Source organism: Amblyomma maculatum, chromosome 5 (assembly GCF_055883805.1).
Source record: "Amblyomma maculatum isolate TAMU_Amacu chromosome 5, ASM5588380v1, whole genome shotgun sequence".
In the NCBI taxonomy this organism is placed as follows: domain Eukaryota; kingdom Metazoa; phylum Arthropoda; class Arachnida; order Ixodida; family Ixodidae; genus Amblyomma; species Amblyomma maculatum.
In genome coordinates, this window is record NC_139348.1 from 101,668,148 (window position 1) to 101,688,163 (window position 20,016).

General features: G+C 43.6%; 1 protein-coding gene across 1 annotated transcript in view; it reads left to right on the forward strand.

Moving 5' to 3' along the window:
• Window positions 1–4,351: 4,351 nt before the first annotated feature.
• Window positions 4,352–20,016, forward strand: part of LOC146189042 (sodium-coupled monocarboxylate transporter 2-like) — a 53,815-nt gene continuing 38,150 nt past the window's right edge. The window contains exons 1-4 of the mRNA XM_084603201.1: window positions 4,352–4,510; window positions 12,701–12,955; window positions 17,377–17,442; window positions 18,917–18,968. Coding sequence (XP_084459327.1) covers window positions 4,400–4,510; window positions 12,701–12,955; window positions 17,377–17,442; window positions 18,917–18,968 — 484 coding nt within the window. The 5' untranslated portion in view covers window positions 4,352–4,399. The remainder of the gene's footprint in view (window positions 4,511–12,700; window positions 12,956–17,376; window positions 17,443–18,916; window positions 18,969–20,016) is intronic.

The following is a 20,016-nucleotide window of genomic DNA, read 5'->3' on the forward strand; positions in this document are numbered from 1 at the left end:
TATACTCAGTGCCTAGCGTTTTCGACGGCACCGAAGTCAAGGAAGAATGCAAGCATTATCTTATTATAGAAGAAAGTGGACGCTAAGGACCTGAAAAATTACAGAACAACCAGCTTACTGTCTGTTACATATAAGGTATTTACTAAGGTAATCGCTGATAGAATCAGGACAACATTAGAATACAATCAACCAAAGAATCAAGCTGGTTTTCGGGAAGGGTACTCTACTATCGATCATACTCATACCATCAACCAGGTGATAGAAAATGTTGCCGACGATTACTTCCTAATGCGAAATTTGAGCGCAGCTCATCAGCTGTTTCACCTTTTTCATAGATTGAGGCAAAAACTTCAAGCAAGACATGTATGTTCAATTACAGGCAACTTTTTATTTTTCACACATATTCCTTCAAGAAACACTCCATTCACAGTTCTTGACTGTCATGAAGGAAGCTATGTGATCGAAGAAATGAAGAGAGCACTTAACGGGAGGCAGCCCGTGGGCACATATATGAACGTTCCGCGGCGAACAAATAGCAGCGACTGACTGATGCCATTGATACCGAGTCAATACAACCTGACTGCATTTCGGCTTGGGATGCACGCACTGTGATGCGCTGATAGCGAGCCGGCGCGCTTTGGCAAATTCAGATAATAATAATAATTGGTTCACAGGAAAGGAAAGGCGTTGTATCTGTCACACTTGTTTCTGTGGACACCTGAACCACGCATTAAACTAAGGAAGGTGGGAGTTATAGTGGAAAGTTAGAAAGGGGGAGCCGTAGTGGAGGGCTTCGGATAATTTCAACCACCTGGGGATCTTTAACATGCGCTGACATCGCACAGCAAACGGACGCAGCCACCGCAGTCGGGTTCGAACCCGGGTACTCCAGCACAGTAGTCGGGCGCCTTACCATTGTACCACCCCGGCTGGTCTCGGCAAACGGAGAACACAGTCACAGTCGCGGCCAAGCTGGGAGAAAGGGGGGATGGACGCCGCGGCAAACGGTGGTGGCAGGAGCGCGCGCAGAAATTGGAGTACACGCGTGGTCAGCGCCCTGGAGGAAGAGGGTGGTTGAGCTCGGGGGCTGAGAGGGGGGAGGAGCTGGGTGCAAAGCCCGACGCCGACGCGGAACGCAGGAACGGGTGCCAAAGAGGTGCGCTCTAAATGCTCTACATCAGCTAAACGTCGTTGTTTCAACGAGAAAGAGCTAGCGAGCAGAAACAGTCAACAGGAAACAATGAAACGGTTTATCTCGAAGATCACTGCTGATTCATATTGCAAAGACAGCGCAAATCTAACGTCCAAAGAGAAAAGGAAAGGACGCAGGACAGTCACCAGCACTCGTAACTGTCCTATGTGTCCTTCTTTTATTTTTTCTTTTAGTCGGATTTTTTGCGCGGACCTCTTCGCATTACGAATCACCAACTATCCCGGCAGCTTGATCTACATCACTGCTGAAATCCCGAAGGCTGAAAACCACTGCTGGAAGGGGCGAATCTTATTGGCAAAGAGATAGAGCCAGTTAAAAGAGCCACAGTTGACACTTATCCCATATAGAAAGTTGGGAGCACTTGCTTAGCAGTTTTTCGGTCGAACTCAGCGACCATGAACTGCATATTTAGAAGGTCATGCGTAGATTATGAAAGTCGGTCATTTTGCCGTGTTTATATTTTTTTTCTGGAAGCCTTGGTTTGTTTGCGATAATGCTGTGACGTCTAGAACCCCTCGAGTCTGGAGCTTTATTTTTACTTTTCTTGTTGAAATGTTCTCACTGATATCCACCGGCGTGTTACATGTGGCGTGTTAAGCAACAAAACCTGTTGGCAGCACTCTTTCTATCCTCTTCTTACCTATGTTTTGTCCTTTGCTACGTTCCAAAGTATACCATGAACTTAGTAGCAATATAGCAAGTAGTTCTAATTTATAAGCCTAATTTTCGCCAGCGCCCAGTATAATGGAATAATAATAATCATAGTACTAATAATTGGTTCACAAGAAGCGTGTATGTATTGATGGGAATATGGTGCGAAAACAGGTCAAGAGGAAAGTATACAACAGTTGCATCTTACCTGTACACACTTACCTATGGTGCTGAAATGTGGAGGCGAACAAAAAGGGTTCAACTTAAGTTGAAGATAATGCAGAGGGCTGTGGAGTGAAAAATGGTAGGTGTAACTTTAAGAAATATGAAGCATGCAGAATGGTTGAGAGAAATTACTAGAGTTAATGACATTCTAGTAGAAATCAAGAGAAAAATGGGCATGGCCAGAGCATGTAGTGTGTAGAGAGGATAACCGATGGTCGCATAGGCTAACAATTTGGATTCCAAGGAAAAGAAAGCGTTGCAGGGGACGGCAGAAAGTTAGGCGGGCGGATGAGGTCAAAAAGGTCGAAGGGGTTAAGTGGATGCATCTAGCAAAGGAGTGGGTTATTTGGAGAAATATGGGACAGGCCTTCGAACTGCAGTGCGTATAGTCCGGCTGATGATGATGATGACAGGTCCTTACAATCAAGGCGTTTACGCGCCGCAGTAACGATAATCATTAACTTTAAAGAACTATTACGCAGCTATTATCGTTTGTATAGCAATCTACTTAATTCAATTTTTAATACACATATTTAAATATATTGCAAAGAAATGTATCGCATAATAATTATTCACTGTCTCCAGGCACTGCAGCATCACAATTGGAAAGCTGGTTTTACACGAATGGTTGTTTAAGTTACAGAATATCAGAGGCCTGCAAGACTGGATTTGTTACGTGTTTTTAACATGTTGAGAAACATTCCTTGGACATATTTTACTTGAGGTTTGCTGGTGATTTCATACCTGAAGAGTAGCACAATATGTTACGAATCCAGTTAATTCAATGATACGAGTATTGCGACACATTATTGTATGGATAAACAAATTCGAAAATCAAGAAGACATGAAATGTATTAATTGATATACTCCCTGCTACATGGCAAAAATAAGGCTTTCGAAGAAAACATGCGCCCCCTAACCAGCAACTTCTACATTCATTTTTTTGTCCCTCAACTGGAGCTTCATGCAACCTCTATAAGCGCTTGCAGGGCATTGTGTGACCCTCGTCATGTACAACCACTACTCTCTTACCGGCAGCGAGGTTTCTCTCATTTCCTTGTGCTAATATTAGTGACTCATAGAACTTGTTCCTCGTTCTCTTCTGATAGCCACTTGTCGGATGAGTGTCGGAGATGGCCCAGAAAGTCTGCACCTCATGCTAGAAATGGATCAGATATTGAAGGTATATTCAGCTATGATGATGGCGCTGGCACTAGTAAAAGCCAGTCAAGAGCAGTTTCAGTTTGTTGTTCTTTAACAGCAGGCAAAAAAATCTTAGATGCATGGTAGGCCTTTGTTCTGAAAAAAACATTTTTAGAAATAGAGCAATGAGAAGCAATCATTTTGATTTTATTAATTTCACTTTAACGCAAATGTTATCTGGAGTCAACCTTATACAAGGACCACTAGTTGTATGGCATTATCTACGAGTGGTGGCCCTGGATTAGTTAATTCACAGAACTCGTATTGTACATAATTACGGAAATGCAATTTCAGAAAGTGCGCAAAACTGCGACATTTCCAGATTTTGGCACCGTATTTACCTTTTTCTACGCTTTTTTGAATGCAGGAAAACCACGTAAGCCACACATCGAGTTATTTGTTTTCTTGATGCCTTGAAATTATGGGATAATAAGTGTTTGGTACAAGCCCTGTTTCAAAATTATTATATTATTAATTGGGAGCACTTCTTCTGAGTTAAAAAGAGTGGTGGTGAATTGATAGCATTCCAATCCAACCGCATCGCCAGTTTGGCACTGACTGAAAGCCAGTACCTCGGCTAGTTTGTCGCCTTTTTAGGGGCCGTCAATGTGAAGAGTGCATGCTGTGGGGTGTGGAATGCCGAGCAAAAGAAAAACGTTTATAACACTGACGACGCTCCTGCGTTTCTTCTTTCCTGGTCGTCCTCAACCGCTCAAATGATTATCGTTTCGAGTGAAAAACAGCACATCCTAACAGCAGATGTTTTGTAACTGGGCCATTTACTTTTTTTGAGCGGCGCGACCGCGATCGCAAAGCTAAGCGGCATCGCCAGCAAAGGATTTCCATCTGGCTTGCTGCGACAATTCTGCGCAGCTTTTTCCCACAGCTGTACGGGGCGTGATTGTAGAGAATAAAGAAAAAACAGCATCATAGATGAGGATCTACCCATTGAAACGACGCAGGCCGTCGCGTTGAATCTTCGTAAAGGAAGTTGCAGCCTCTATACCGTTTTATCCTCTTCCCAGACAGTGAGCGCGGACGACTACGCGTCTTGTGGGGGTTTCACAGTCAGAAAAGGACTGTTGGCTGCTCAAGGATAACGAAGTGATGGATTCTGCAAAGTATCTCGAAGTTAGTGACTGCGTCGTTTTCGGTGTCCTGACTGCACTAGGCTATGTGGTCGGCCTGTACTTTTCGCTCTCCCGGCGTCGGCGAAAGGTACGTCTCAGAGTTCTCAATTTCTTTGACCTTTGCACGCGGTCTTTTTAATGAAGAGCAAATGAAAAAAAAACTGGGATAAGCATTTGACTTTGTCAATTCGCAGGTTTCAAAGCGTTTTATCACAACAGGAATAAATTACAATCCCATTTTTTATGGAGTTAAATTCAGATGTATCTTGTAGTCAACCTTAACAAAATATAATTGTCTCAGGACATGAGAGACCTAGTAATGAAACGCCAGACCTAGATGTTTTTAGCCCTATTATTATAATAAAACAGTCAGGGATGCCAGAGAGGTTCAGTAACCTGGAAATGGTCGTATGATGAACTCTATATTTCTTATAATCAAGGATGCTCTTACACTGTAAGTACCCTAGAAAATTTCAAAGAAAATTTGGTATGAGCAATTGTGAGATATAGCCACCAACAAACAAGTAGACACATGTCATTGCCAATCCTGATAATATCGATAACCCTACCTGAATTTTCTCACAGGCTTGGATGATAAATGTTGAAGAAGGGAAGATTGGGATTTAAAAATGTGCTACTGCAATCATCAACACGGAAAAAAGCGTCAGACTACTTTTTACTGACTTTACCCTACGAGTTTATTTACTGAGAATATCGCTTATTAAACGACAGGAATATTTTACTTCTGTCAAGCACCTGAACATGAAGACAACCGGTGCAACTATTTTGCTGTGGGCGGCGAAATAGTTAATGCGTAACCCTTACAAACTCACAAGAAACCATCTTTCAACGAAATGCCTGCAGTCTCCGTCCTCGACTCTCGGACTTTCGATACTTCGAATTCAATCACCGTTTCCCTATAATAGCTATATCAGAATATCGACTCAGTGATGGAATCATTGTTTCAGTCTGCACAGTACTGCAATCAACAAGTGATACGGACATCAGTAATGTTCTTCTGGCTATCCGGAAAGGCATCACCTTCATCTAGCATCCCATACCAACCGATCCACATAATGAGTACACTACATCTACTTTAAATTGCTTTACTTTACTTTAACATGCAGTTTCCAGTAGCCGCTAAATACATACTATCTCGTGCTAATTTTAATATTTAATGCCTACAATATATTGGGCGAAGCACCTCTGTGCCACATATTGTAACGATGCACAAAGTCCTGCTTAAGGAGGTGTCAGATCAACAGCAAGAGGCGGGAAGCTATTTGACTTCGCTCTTTCCAACAATTTAACATATCTCACTGACGGCCAAGCAAATTACTACCAAGGAGGTAGGTCCAGTGCGCTTGACGTCTCCATGATCTTTACTGAGCTGTCTGCTTCAGCAACCTGGTCATTGGACATCGCGACTCACGGCAGCGATCACCTACCTACATACATTGAGGTTGGTGGCTTTCCTCTCGCCTCCCAGAGGCATGAAGTTCGCTGTACGAATTTGAAAGCTTTTGTTGACTCTGTAAAGAAGCTGGATCTGTTAAACCAAAATTGTGAATCCTTCACTGCTGCCGTAGCACGTGATCAAACGTTAAGAAGAAAGACGAGCGCATACGACACTTTCTAGAGTTTATATCCGAATTTACAGGGAAGCACAAAAACCCGTTCATGTGTCCTCTGGACAAGATGGCAAGAAGGGAGTGGCGAACGGTATGCGCAAAATTAGATGCTAGAAAGGCTCTTTAAAAATATGAAGTATTGGACGCAACCTAAGAATCCAGCCTTCACAATTACATCCTTTCGTGCGTGGCTGTAAATGCCAATACTGCTTGTTTTCATGTAGCACAGGCTCCCTGTTCAGAGATCATTGCTGCATTACGATATATTTCACTGCTAAATTTGCTGCCCACCTTTCCCCCGTTCCCCAAAGCTTCCCTCCTAGACGACCTGTTTACTATGGGAGAACTTCAAGCCACGCTAGTAGTTACCAACAAAGGATCCTGCCAGGGGCGTGATCATGTTAGCTACACTAGATACACTTCGCTGTTTCAACTGAAAAGAAGATTTGTGAGTCTGCCTCGGTCTTCCAAAGAACACCTTCACGGTAGAAACACTGGCGGTGAGCAGACCTCTATATGTAACCGGGCTAATGTACAGGAGGTGCTTCGTGCCCAGCTGCGGTATGTGCGTGTATCTGGCCATTCATTTTCAAAACAAAGTATGACAGCCCTCTTCCATCTACTCCCTGCGCAATACCAGCGCGCAGTCCGGTCATCTTTCACATCGTGGAGGTTTGCTTAATGGCAAATTCGGTCAGCTATACCGAGTATGAAACGTAAAGCACGCACCCAGGACGTGCACCTAAACACTCGGCCCTTGAGTACATCTCTGCGTACTACAGACAACACTGCCACATCAATACTAATGGTTCTCTTACGCCTGTCTCCTCATTCATCTGAGTCTAGATACCATTATTGCACATCACAATCTCAACCACACAATGTCACCGAGATTCGGCTGTGACTACTGAGATCACAGCTCTGCTAGCCGCTGCTGCATAAATTCTGAAACAGCCCCCTGCAGCTTCGCTAGGCTAGTTAACTCGTCTCGCGTGTGCTCCGTCGTTAGAAACACATATAAAGCCCCGCTTTAACTAAGCCGTATGATGGAGGAGGAGGAAGACGAGGAGGAAAGGCAGGGCGGTTAACCCGTAAAAGCAACCGGTTTGCTACCCTGCACTGGGGGAAGGGGGTGAGTGGATATAAAAGTTGTGAGAGAGGGATGGTTAGGCCTGTACTTTTCATAAAGCGGAGCTGTGCCCAAGCCGTATGAGCGTGCCTTAGTGGACCCTTGCATTCACGTTACCCCTACGAGCCGTATGAACGTGCCGTAGTGGCATATAGGGGTAACGTGAATGCAATGGTCCTGGCAGGCTGAGTCTGACACAACCGTCCCATGTGAAACAAGAACCCCAATTTGGCAGCTCCTGCCAGGGGACCATGGTCATGGGCACGGACACGGCACACAGCGACGAGCGGTTGGACCTGGCGTAGTATTGCTTCCGCAATAAAAACAATAGCTGCGCATGCGCAAACCACGTGACGTCGTCACAGGAGAGGCGCAGATGGGCGGAGCCGCCGCTACCACCGCAACCGCCGCCGCGACTTAGCCGGTGGACATTTAGCTGGTGCCGCGTGGCGGGTAATTGAAAACAGAATTTAGGATTAAAATTGTTAAATTTGTGTTCTATTTTTAGAGTTACGGTTATATGCAGGCCGTCCCAGATAAGGTTCAACAAGACTTATAACAAGATGTTAAATCGACCAGCTGTTGTAAGGACACATCTGAATAGTTTTTAGCAAGCCCTACCCATTCTCCTAGCCACATTAACATAAAGAAAAAAATATAAAGGTTCAACACTGCTGAACCAAGTGTGAGGCGAAAGCTGTGGCAGCTGGCGACGAAGCGCTACGTCGGACACAGTCAGCGTTTCATTAAACGCACGAAAGTTCACCGGCGTTCTATGCAGAACTTATTTTCATGCCTGTTATGAACGTGCCTGCGTGGCATAGGGATAACGGTAGTTCAAAATGTCATGGCGACTGATTCTAATGTCACCCTGCCACATGAAAGGAAAGGCCCGAGTTGGCAAAACCGGTTGCCAAGCAACAGGACACTCTTTCAAGCACTGCCTCCTCCTTTCAGCCAAATATGCTCAAGAACAGCTTAGTGTAGCTGTCGCTACGAGAAGCCACTTTTAGAGGAAATCCAACCATACCGAGTTGATGAAAGTTTTTTCCAGTTCTGGCGATGACAATTTGAGAAGAGTATCTTTCTCAAAAATTGCAAAATGATGGTGATGCGTATTATATAGCGGAACATTCGTAAACACTATATATCATTTGTAACTCGTTTGTGCTCAAATAACTCTAAGCGAAAATTTGCAATTTTCGAAACGATGGTGCAGTGAATGGGCGATGACCAATACCTTGAGAAAACTGTTGTACTTAGCATTACAAATAAAATTATAAATTTGAATTTCAGTATGACGTAAACAGAAGCCGAGTCAAGCAAGTAAATTGTTATAAATACTTAAGCGTAACGATTACTTCCTGACTAAAATGGATGAAGCACGTGAACAGTATATGCTCTGCAGGACATAAAAAGCAGGGGTATTTAAAGCATCGCATGGGTAAGTGCCCAAGCCCATTAAAACTTAAGGCATACAAAGCATATACCAGACCCACACTTTAATATACCTGTGTGGCATGGGACCATTATACGTCAAGTGACACCCAAAAAACTTGAGAATATTCTACGCTCAGCAGCGCGTTTCATTTATAATCAATACAGACGCCGAGTTCAGTTCAGGCGTTCAGTCGTGTCCGACTCTTCTTGACCCTATGGACCATGTCACGCCACTTGCCTTCAAATATGATTCTTCTTGCCGGCCTTGATCCACTGGACGAAAGGAGAAAGAAAGCCGGTCTAATCTTCCTTCAATTGTTATATTTTTCCAGACTTGGCATTAAACTTGAACCTTGCCAAAAAAAAAGGATTCCTCCAGACCCTCCCGCCATAAGCACTGTCTTGCCTTATTCCCTGTACTTGCCCGCACTAATATGTACAAATTCTCGTTTTTTCCACGGACAATCGCAGACTAGCTGGAACGCCCTACCAATTGACTCGCTGTTTTTATTCCTTCCCAATTGAAGTTTGATACGTTCTACTGTGTCTTGTTTTCTTTGTGTTATCAGTTCATTGCTGTGTGAAATTCTTAATTGCTTTATTGTTTTCGAGCTGCATAACATCTATTGTGTATGACCTCTCCTGCTTGGGCATGGTATGCCTGCAGTATTTTTTAAACAATTAAATAGAAGTTATTGGCCGGTTTCTCAATCTTTTCAGCTACGTAAGTCATCCAAAAGAAGCCTTGTAAACACAAATACAAATACGTGGCACCAAAAACACCTTCTTAGCTCATTTATTTCCAATTTCGGGCTCTCGCAAATAATTGTTTTAAGTCAAGCTCTTGGCCAATAATAAAAGTAGAACATCATTTTTGTTACAAATTCAATATTACGCGTGTTCCTGGTTTTCTTTCTAGATGTTTTCCTCACCCAACCATACCCCAATAGTGTGTTTGGCAGTGGACGGAAATCCTGCTCACACCGATTCTGGGACGAGCAAGAACAGCCCTACTGCAAGAAGGTCATAAGCAAATAGTAGTGCTTTGACGCCGCTGAAACTCCTCTATACTTGGCGCCTCAAAATTGCTTCCGCAAGCCACGTGGACCGTTGTAAAGGCCAAGCCGTAATGACAGCCACTAGATCCACGCTTGGGGCTGATAACCTTCGTTTCCAAGCTCTTTTTGGCGTAGAACATTTATCTGGCGCACACAACTCGTGACTTAACAGAACGCGAATACTCGTGCCAATAAATAATTTGACGCAATTGGCGCGAAAAAACAATGTTAGAGGCCAGCTCTGTTAATGACTACAAGAGGTCATTGTATTTCATATGCTTTACCACTTCCTGCCCAGCCAATCTGAAACACCAGTCGGGGAGACTCGCTCGCCGGAGCCGCCATACTGGACTTAGCTTTAATTAGTGGCTCGAGGCCCCGTGGTTGTGACCTCACAGAACAACTGAGCTAATCAGAGCGACGCACAAATAGGGTCCGACACGATTCTTGTTCTGTGCTTGTGAACACGTCAGTGGCTTCGCGCTACATGGCACTCTAATGCCTCGCTAGTTTCGCAAGTCTGAACGTTATCGTGTTGCGCTCGACGGCATCATGCAACACGAATTAGCCCGCACTCTTACCTTACTGAAACTCTACGATCCAGCTCAAGTGCAGCGTCAGCGCTCTACGGATTAAGCGGAGGCTTTGTAAATCTTTGAAAATGCTGTTTGTAAGCTTTGCTCTTGTTCCTCTATTTGGTATTTTGTATTTTCTGCCTGTCTGACTCGTATTTATATTTCCAATCGCGCAAAAAGCTCGAACGTACAGAGCTCCGCTGAATCAGAGCAATGGCGGCTTGGCCACAAGAGGCCATTAGCAGCATTGTCGCATACGGTAAAAATAACTTTATTACCATGCACATCCAGGCCTCTTATATATCCGGTATTAGCAATACGACTGCATCAAAGCGCCCCCTTTGGCTGAAAAATAATTTGGGACCGCCAAACGCGAGATGTATATTCAGCGCTGCGTTGCGGCTTTGCAGCTCGAGCGGCGACATGAGTGCAACGTAAATAGCAATAAATATTAGATTGCTTCCTCATTATCGTTGGCTCAATGAGGCGCCATAAGATGAGTGCCATAAGGAGTAAGAGATTAAGAGGAAAACATTTTGTTACTTAGTAATTTTTGTCATTTGCAGGATGTAAAGGGCAGGAACTTAGGTCCTTCGCCTGTTGCGCTAAAACATGCTTTTTTGAGCACTGTCATTGATCCTTACTTGTGTATTATTTTTCCTTTTTTGAGCTTTCCTCTTCCCTTTACTAATATTGTACAGCAAGCGCAAAACTGGCACGAGCTTCTCGACGCGCTCGAGTGTTCGCGCCTTCGCGCCTCGATAAGCGACTAGCCACACTGGCAATATAGGCGCCTGCTGAACATAGAACGTTGCTATTGGCAACAGATTTGTCGAAACGGGATTTTTGGAAACACCACGTTTTTGTCGCTCAAGGCAAGAATCTCTCGACGTGGCTAAAAGCGAATAGTGTCAAAACGCTGCTCCTGACGACCTCGACGTCGTCGAATAAATCGTCCCCTACACCTTATTTAGGGGAAGGATCGCACTTAAAGGTTCCCGAAAACCGTAATTAGAGTCATTATAATATAAAATTAAGCAGTCTTAATGTCTTTGCACATATATTAGGAAAATAATTTAGTTGGATTCCTGTGTCACGTGATATTTGGTGGCCATAATCCGGGTCCGAAATGTTTGTCTGTGGATATGTCAACATCATTACCTACCGCAAAACCAAACAGGTTATCATTTAACTTTGTTTTTCCCGTCTACAGTGTCTTTGAGCGTAGTATATTTGTTAACCGAGCTGATTAGATATGTCAATATCATTTACTTACCTCAAAACCAAATAGGTTAACATCCAAAATTGTTTTTCCCGTCTAGAGTGTACTTGAGCATAGAAAATGTGTTTACCGAGCTGAGTAAACAGCAAAACACTCAAGTGCGGAGAGTTGTTTTTCTTTTTTTTTTTTGAGGCCCTTGTGCGTCAAGGTGGAGCAACGGTATTTTTTCCTGTTGAACATTACGGTAAACCTTCTTTACGCTCCTGCGTTTTGCTTTAAAGATGAAGACACTTCGACTTGCTGTATAACCATCACGCGCGAGCACACTGGTAACGCACTGGCAAACACTTCCAGTAACCAAAGTTGAAAAAAAGTGCCTATCCTTTCGCTCTCTACACCGTGTGGTGCAAATAGCCCAATAATGCAGATATCTCAATACATGGGCGCCAGGACACACCGACATAGGGGGGAACGAACGCGCCGACATGGTATCTCGAGGGTACATGAGCCGAGCTTCCTCCCAATCGGACAATCTACCCGAGCTAGTCGGCCCTACGTACTCAGACATTCTGAACTACTATAGGGGGGTACACGGATCCGCTATCCGCTGCCTCATCGGGATCTAAAACAACAAGAGGCAGTGTACTGGCGAAGACTGCAGACAGGGACATTACCAAACCTGCATATCCTAAGCAAGATTTACCCGTCTCAATATCGGGACACCTACCCATGGTGTGGTAGGCAACCTTCGTTATACCACATCACGTGGGAATGTAGAAATAACGATAGCTTTCGTAAAGACCCGAGTGCGGAACAGTGGGAGAGCCGGCTCTCAAGCGGCGATCTGGGTTGGCAACTATAGGTCTGATCCAGCACGCCCAGCGAGCAGCGAAGCTCAGCGGAGCCCTGGAATAGGGGCACCGACCCTGTGAGAAGAAGGAAGATGGACCTCTTCTGCTACTAGCACAAGACCTTCCTAGAGAAATGAACGTATTCTCTATCCGATCCTATCAATACATATAAATGCTCCTGATATTTCCCTTTTCTTCCGCAGAATAATTTCTACACCGAGGAGCTTATTCTAATGCGGTATTTGCTGCTTGTGTTGTTTAATCTTTTATGTTCAAGTGCAGCTAACGGTGCAACAACGTACGAAGTACAGTGTTCTGTAATATTTCGAGCCTTGTGTGCCACTGTCGAAGTCTGGTTTCACTTGTTTTCAGGCCATTTCTGCAAGCGCGGCCAGTGCACAGATGGAAGCCTTTCTTGGGGGTCAGAGCATTCCGGCAGCAGCCTTGGCCGTCTCTGTCCTGGCCTCCGTGGCGAACGGCACGAATGTCGTCGGCTTTGTAAGCCACTACTACGCTTATGGATTCCACACGCTATGGGTCATAGCTTGCACTGCGGCTGCGGCGACGTTTTCAGCTACTGCGCTAGTGCCCTTAATATATGGCCTCCGTGTGGCATCCATATTTCAGGTGAGCGCACACAAAAAAGGTTCATCAACAACACAATCAACCGGACTATCCCCACTGCATGACAAAGGATTCAACCTATATCCTTCTATTTAGACCGGTACTGAACTAAGTGCATCTATTTGCAAGCCCGCGAGCTTTTAAATTTTCTTCGAAGGCCTAAATTCCTGTCGCCCCTCCAACGCTTGTCTTTATGGAATGAAATGCCTTACCCTTAGCTAGCATCGTTTACCCTGCATTTCCATTACTTATCCTATTCAAGACTATTTCTTACCGATTTCCGCTAGAATATGGTTGCCTCTAGGTTTTTTCCCTTGATCAAATCTCCACTCTTAGTTGCTGTCTTTCCTGCAGTTATTCCTACCGTATTGCGTTTCATGGTAGAAAAATTTGGGGGATGCTTAATATCCGTGAAGTCTACGATTAGTTTGGTTTATGATTTTTGACGTCCAAAATCAAGTAAGGCTATGATAGATGCCATAGTGGAGAGCTTCAGATCTTTTGACCACCTAGGGTTCTTTACTTTGCACTGACAAGGTACAGCACACGAGAGCTCTGCTTTTCACCTCTATCCAAATGTGGCCGCCACGGCCGGGGTTCGATCCCACATCCTTGGGCACAGCAGCCGAGCACCATGCACCACTGCGGCGGGGCTGAAGGCTATGATGCGACCGCTTAAATAGCCTGACGCCTTCCCTTGTGCATTCTCGTTCTCGTGCGTGCTCTTTGGTACTCCATATTTCTAAAAACTATCAATATTATATTTCTTATCTCGTTCATAATCACTAGCGCACAGTCGTAAACTCCAACAAAATGTGCTAAACAGTCCCAACTATACATAAACCCGCACTTCAGTCAAGCTGCACGAATGTTCATGCGTGGTCAAACATTAGTGCACTTGATAAGGGACACGTTAGTGCTTGATAAACCTGGAACGGAGGATACAAGAAAGTAACCTAGGTTTTAACCTGTCATATAGATTAGGCGGAACGGCGGTAGAGCAGCGCTTCACCGGTTGAATGAATGCAGACGATATTGTACTGCTAGCAGAAAGTCTGAAAGAATTGCAAACTCTGGTTAGGTATTGCGAAGACGAAGGGGACACTCTAGGCTTCAGATTTAGCGCAGTTAAGTCGGGTCTGATGATTTTCAACGGCTCAACTAATCAAAGTCTTAAAATAGCCATGGCATACCCAGAGGGGCATGATATAAATATCTCGGGGTATGGGTAAACGGAGGATTGGCATACATTGAAAAGCATGAGCAATCACTTAACGTAAAAGGGTGAAGAAATGCCGGAATAATGAAGCATAGGGCATTGTGGGGATACAACAGGTAAGAGGTTTTGAGAGGTATTTAGAAACGAATTATGGTGCTAGGGCTTACTTTCGGAAATGCGGTTTTGTGCCTAAAATTATAGGTACAGTCGACATTAGAAATAAACCAGAGAGCCGTCGGACAATCAGCACTGGTGCCCACGGCAAAACCACAAATGAGGCGGCACAGGGAGATATGGGCTGGGCATCTTTCGAAGTAGGGGAAGCTCAGAGTAAAATGTTATAGGGGGAACGCCTGTATAAATTGTACAGTAACAGATGCGCTGCTGAAGTATTTAAATACCTATACCTAAAAAGCGTTAACTCACAATGGAGGAAAAGAACTAGGAAACTAACCAGTAAGTATGCTGGTCACAAGGTCACAAGAAATAAAGAGCGTTACGCAACTGGTGAAAAACACAGAAGGTAAAAATTGAATAAATTCGATGGAAAAGAAACAGAGTGTGGAACTATACCGAAAATATCTAAAACTATCTAAAATAATAATTAAGATATAGGTGGAAAAATTGAGCACGATAGCAACTGCTACCACCCCGTTTCAAAGGAGACGCTCCTATATTCTTTCAATTCATCCTTAACCCCTCTATGTAATAGCAAATCAGTCATTACCAGTACATAATGCCGATAGGAGTTAATTTGGTATTACCAATGGTGCGACGTTAGCACATTGAGGTCGCTAAAAGGCGTGACGCTTTTGTAAACATCTCAAGATGAAACTTGTTTATGTGACTGTCCAAGCCTGTTATACCTAGTGGCACGGCAGAGGCATATTATTTTATTTATTTTTTTTTTTGGGGGGGGGGGGGAGGGCAGGGGGTAGTCTCACCATAATATATGTCCGACTAGGACAAAATATCTGCCATGAGCCAATAGTGTTGGCGCCAGACACCTAATGAGTTGCAGGTTGACCTAATACCACCCCAAAGCACTAAAGATTTTTTTTTTACCGAAATAGTATGCCGAACATATTCCCAGCAAAAAGGACAGTCCAAGAACTTGAACAATATGCGGCCGTTTTGCAAATCAACATGAAAAGTATCAAATCCACCGGGTTTTCTAGAATAAGACTACCGACGCTCTAAAACACTTTCGTCTCGTGATTTACATGCAATAATATTCAAGTGTTGCACAATATACCCGAAAAAGATTATTGCAGCGTAGCTACAAAGCTACTAGTACATTTTTCATCTTATAAAACTGCGTGTACTTGTAAAAGCACCTATCCCTCAGGGCCACCCCAAATTTCGCGCATATGTTTCGCTTATCCGGAACATATCCAATGTGTATAAGGGGCACCGTTACTGACTACTGCTGGCAAAAGACAAGATTTCACACAGCGACTGGATTCTGCCTCTATACACCGGTTAACTTGTTTTCACATAGTCAAGACATCGAATTTGTACAATGTCGCTATGTACTCCACATTTCGAAGCCCTGCTTGCATGCGACACCCGCTCTTGATATACGAGAGCTTTATACTGCTTAATAAACCACGCTTATCATTTTAGCGCAATTCAAGGAACGATCCATAAGGCCATCTAGTCACTGAAGAAGAAATATCACACTCTTAAACCGCTGCGCCGGACTCAAGCAATATTTTCTCCTCTCTCCTTTCTCTGCGTTCACGATATCAACTGCTGCGTCAGGGGTGTCACTCGAAGCGGGCCTAAAACACTCACGAAGGGGAGTGATTGGTACGATTTTCTTTCGTGATTAGGAGCGTCATTTGACATGAGTGGTGTGCAACAGTCATGCGAGGGCTAGGCATGTGACAAGGCATGCATATTATAAGAGGCCACCGGGAGGCCGGGGGGGGGGGGGGGAGGCAAACGGTAAATGTTTCCATTGTAGATATTTGTATACAAAGGCAGATTAAATGCGCTCAGAAATGTTTCCGCCAACATTTCGAGTTTCTCGAATTACGATAGAACAAGAAAAATGATTATTTTCAGAAATATGATCGAAGTATGACGAACGTCATGAGGTATGAAATTTGCACTTGTTGGCAAAAAATATGAAATTTACCATGTAGTCTTTCAACACAACTCTTTCAGCTCAAAGGACAATGTCATACCTGTTTTTTGTGCGAAAGGAAAAGCAATTATCTAAGCTATTATAGAATGCTCCAGAAGCAGAGGGTGTCGCTGTGTCAACCACAAGATGGATCGGGTGCAGCAATCAGTGCAGTAGGCTTCTGGTGAACGTTGAATTTGCACTGAATTTTCAGCGAACCTCGTGAGCTGCTTTGATGGCTGATGCGGGAAACAAGAACCATAAATGCTTGTGTTGTAGATATCAAGGAGATCATTTTTATTCAGTGTGTCGTTTGGCGTTGCCTTCTCCGCGAGTGCAACAAATCATAGGTCGTGATTCAAGCCGTTTCACCACTTTGTGTATTTTACCAGGTTATGTATATGAAAAACCAGCTAGCACTTCAGTTTGCTGTTTTTTTACTAGGTTAGTTATAACAACTAACTCACCAATAATCATGCCTTTTGAAATGACCCACATCTGTTTTGGTTTAAAATAGTTTTAACTGTTTTTATCCATTCGTAAAAATACAGGAATGTTAAGATGCTTGCTTCAAAAACTTGATAGGAATATTACCGAATGCTGTATATATTGAAGTGGTACATGCGCTTATTTTCTTGCACCAGTTGTTAATAAATGACAGAAAAGGTAAAAAGTTTTTGCATCTGGGTCGACAGAAGAAAGAAGGCTACATAGCGCTGCTCGCAATTACGTCCTCTTCCTTTCGTACACTCACACCGTGCCTGTCCAATTTTGCCGCCATAGTATAATAGTGGAATAAATAAAAGGTTGCTGTATCACTCGCGAAAACAGCTGAAGGTTGCGCTGAGAAAAATACCTGAACATTTGAGCAGCTGTTTTGTGGTGATGTACCGCTGCTTCTCGGTGTATCTCACATATGCGGACAGGCTTCCTTTTTTTTTTTTTGGTCCAGAAACATCCCATAGAAACGTTTTGACTTCTGTGGAAAACACACTTGCTTCCTTCTGAACGGCATTTTCATGTGTGTCGAAGTGTCATATATTTTCCTTTTTATTGCTTCTTTCATGTGCCAAGTACCTGCGGTTGCGCTTCGACAACAAGGTTGGCATCACGGCGTGCATTGTATACTTCGTGCTCAGCGTAAGCTTGTAATGTTGCTATCAAATTTTCTTTCTTTAAATTACCTGTCGGATGCCTTAATATGTTGTTTGTGCGAGTGCTTTCGAGCGTATGTACTCTCATTACCGAGATTAAAAGGCTCACCTTCACAGGATTTACGTTCTAGTTATATAGCGACAGATTATTATTTCTGAACTGTCTTTAGCTGCATAGTACGCTCAATGCACGGAATATTTCAGTTCTGTTTAATTTCTTAGTGGTGCCTATTTCAATTAGTGGTGATAAGGGATGGCAGTTCACTTGAAATATGCAGATCAGCCATGTTTGTTTAACATTATTTGTTGTCGGTTACACGATCTTTAAAATCGGATGATTAAGCGATGATTTCATTGTCCTAGGGCATAGGTCATACCGGTCTATAGCTGCCAGAAAAAAGAGCGAAGTAGAAAAAGGAGTAGTGGGAGATGGTTGGTTAGCACTTTTGAGCGGGTGGCTGATGTGCCGATGTATGCGCCCTGCGACTACCAGTTACTTGATTCGGAGGAAAATAAGGAAAAACAGAGCGATGCTAGCAATGTGGCGACAAAATAAAAATAGGAGTGCCAATCGGAATTTGGCTGGCGTTGTACGAGTAAGAGCTAGGAATTAAGTGGGCGGCACAATTGTGAACGGAGTCAAATTCATTGATTACACACGCTTGACGTGGGCTCCAGAAGGCAGATGCATATTCTGACTTCTGTCTTGCAAGTTATTTTCACGCAAACAAATTTACCCAAGGTGGATCAAGATGGATTTGATACTTAAGCAGACCTAATATTTCGTTTGACGTTGAAGTAATATGACTAATATGAGTGTGCCTTGTTATTTCATAGAAGAGATAAAGTCTGCAAGTTTTTGTAAAATTGTTTTCGTTAAGGACAATCGCAAACGCTAATGCCGCTACCTTCCAGCTCGAAAGTAACGGCGGTTATATGCATTTAAATACGTTAGCACTGAAACGTTTTTTCGTGGTGCTAAGGTCCTCCTTTGGTGATCAGGCGAGCACCGTGCACTGCAGGGTCGGTGTAAGCAGCCATCAGATGCCTTAAAGTTTCTTGATGCGCTCTTCCCCTTCACCTACTCGGGAAAGCTTTGTTCCCATTATTTGATACTCAGCTTGCAGCGCACAATCTTCACCGGACACGATGTCCAGTTGACGAAGAAACAAGAAACAAACACAGCTTAATATGGAGCTCCTCTATCTCCGATTATCTGCAATACGACGGCTCATAGTACTACTCGAAAAGAGATATGCATGAGCGAAGCCGTTCTGCCATTATTGGCACGTTGCTTTTATAAAGTTGTGTGATGTTTTACGAATTAAATTGCAACGCTGTTACGTGTCAACTGGAGATGTCGTACCAGGGAGCTATTTATTCGACAACTTTCTGCGGGAGGCACAGCAAGTGTAATCAAGTTTACGCGTGCACGAATTTAAGCACTGTTTCTCGTGCAGCAAACACTTGGCGCCGTGGGAATATACAGCGCGGCTATAGGGATCTCAACGAGTAAGTGCATCGTGTTTTGCTATTTTTATTTAGCCTGATCGCGATGACTTCGTCCTAACGTGACATAGGACGCTACAGTTGTACCGCGCCTTGTTACGGTAATGCTGAGATAAATTTTCTATAACTTCTGAATGCATAAATGAAGGATTGCCGTAAGTGTTCATGTGACTAAGACAATACATTCAGCACAGAACAAAGTTCTATAATATTTTAGTGGGCACCCTGAACATTGCAATTACAGTAGTGAAAGAGAAACAGTTTCAGAAATTGCGTGTATAATCTAAATATTCTATATATATATTGTACCAATTGGCTGCCTTTACAGAATTGCTTTCGTCCAATAATGCGTTTTTCTGCAGCCAGGAGTTGCTCGCGGCGTAGTTTTCTCGTTTAAATATGAATATCATTTTTTATTCTTCTGGGCGCTTGCCACATGCGTTTATTTTCGGTCGGCTCTAATTATTATTACCTCACTCTCCAATTTATGCAACATAGTTGGCAGGTACATGGATCGGTGTTCATTTTCATCGGAACACATGAAAAACCTGCAAAGGTGTGACAAGCCTGATTAACCGTGGTCCTAACCCTGTGGTAAAACACCTTCGATTTCTAGTGCTCTTCAGTTAACAAAATTCTTCAGCTCGTCTAGGTTTGGAGGCATAGAAGATAACAGGAAGCTTGGTTTTTAGACCTTCACCGGGGCAGACCTAATAGACCAAGAAAGTTTCACTCAAAAACGTTGTTCCTTGTGCTGGAGGAGAAAACACTGCTCTCTGTGGCCCAAATTTAAGAAGGATCTTTCTTCATGCCAGATACTAAAGCACCCCATGGACTGTGAAAAGTCTTGTGCGGCTTGCTCAAATAAACTAGAGCATTGCAACTGCAGTTGTGGAGAACATCCCGCGCACCTATAAAAATCTGGCTTTAAGGATGATGTAGGTAAATGTACATAAAGGTATATGTATTTAAAAAAAATACGGCCTAAATGTTTTTCTTCTAAACAGTGCCTCCTGTAGCACAATGCCTGCAGCGTCGTGCCCGTTGCCAC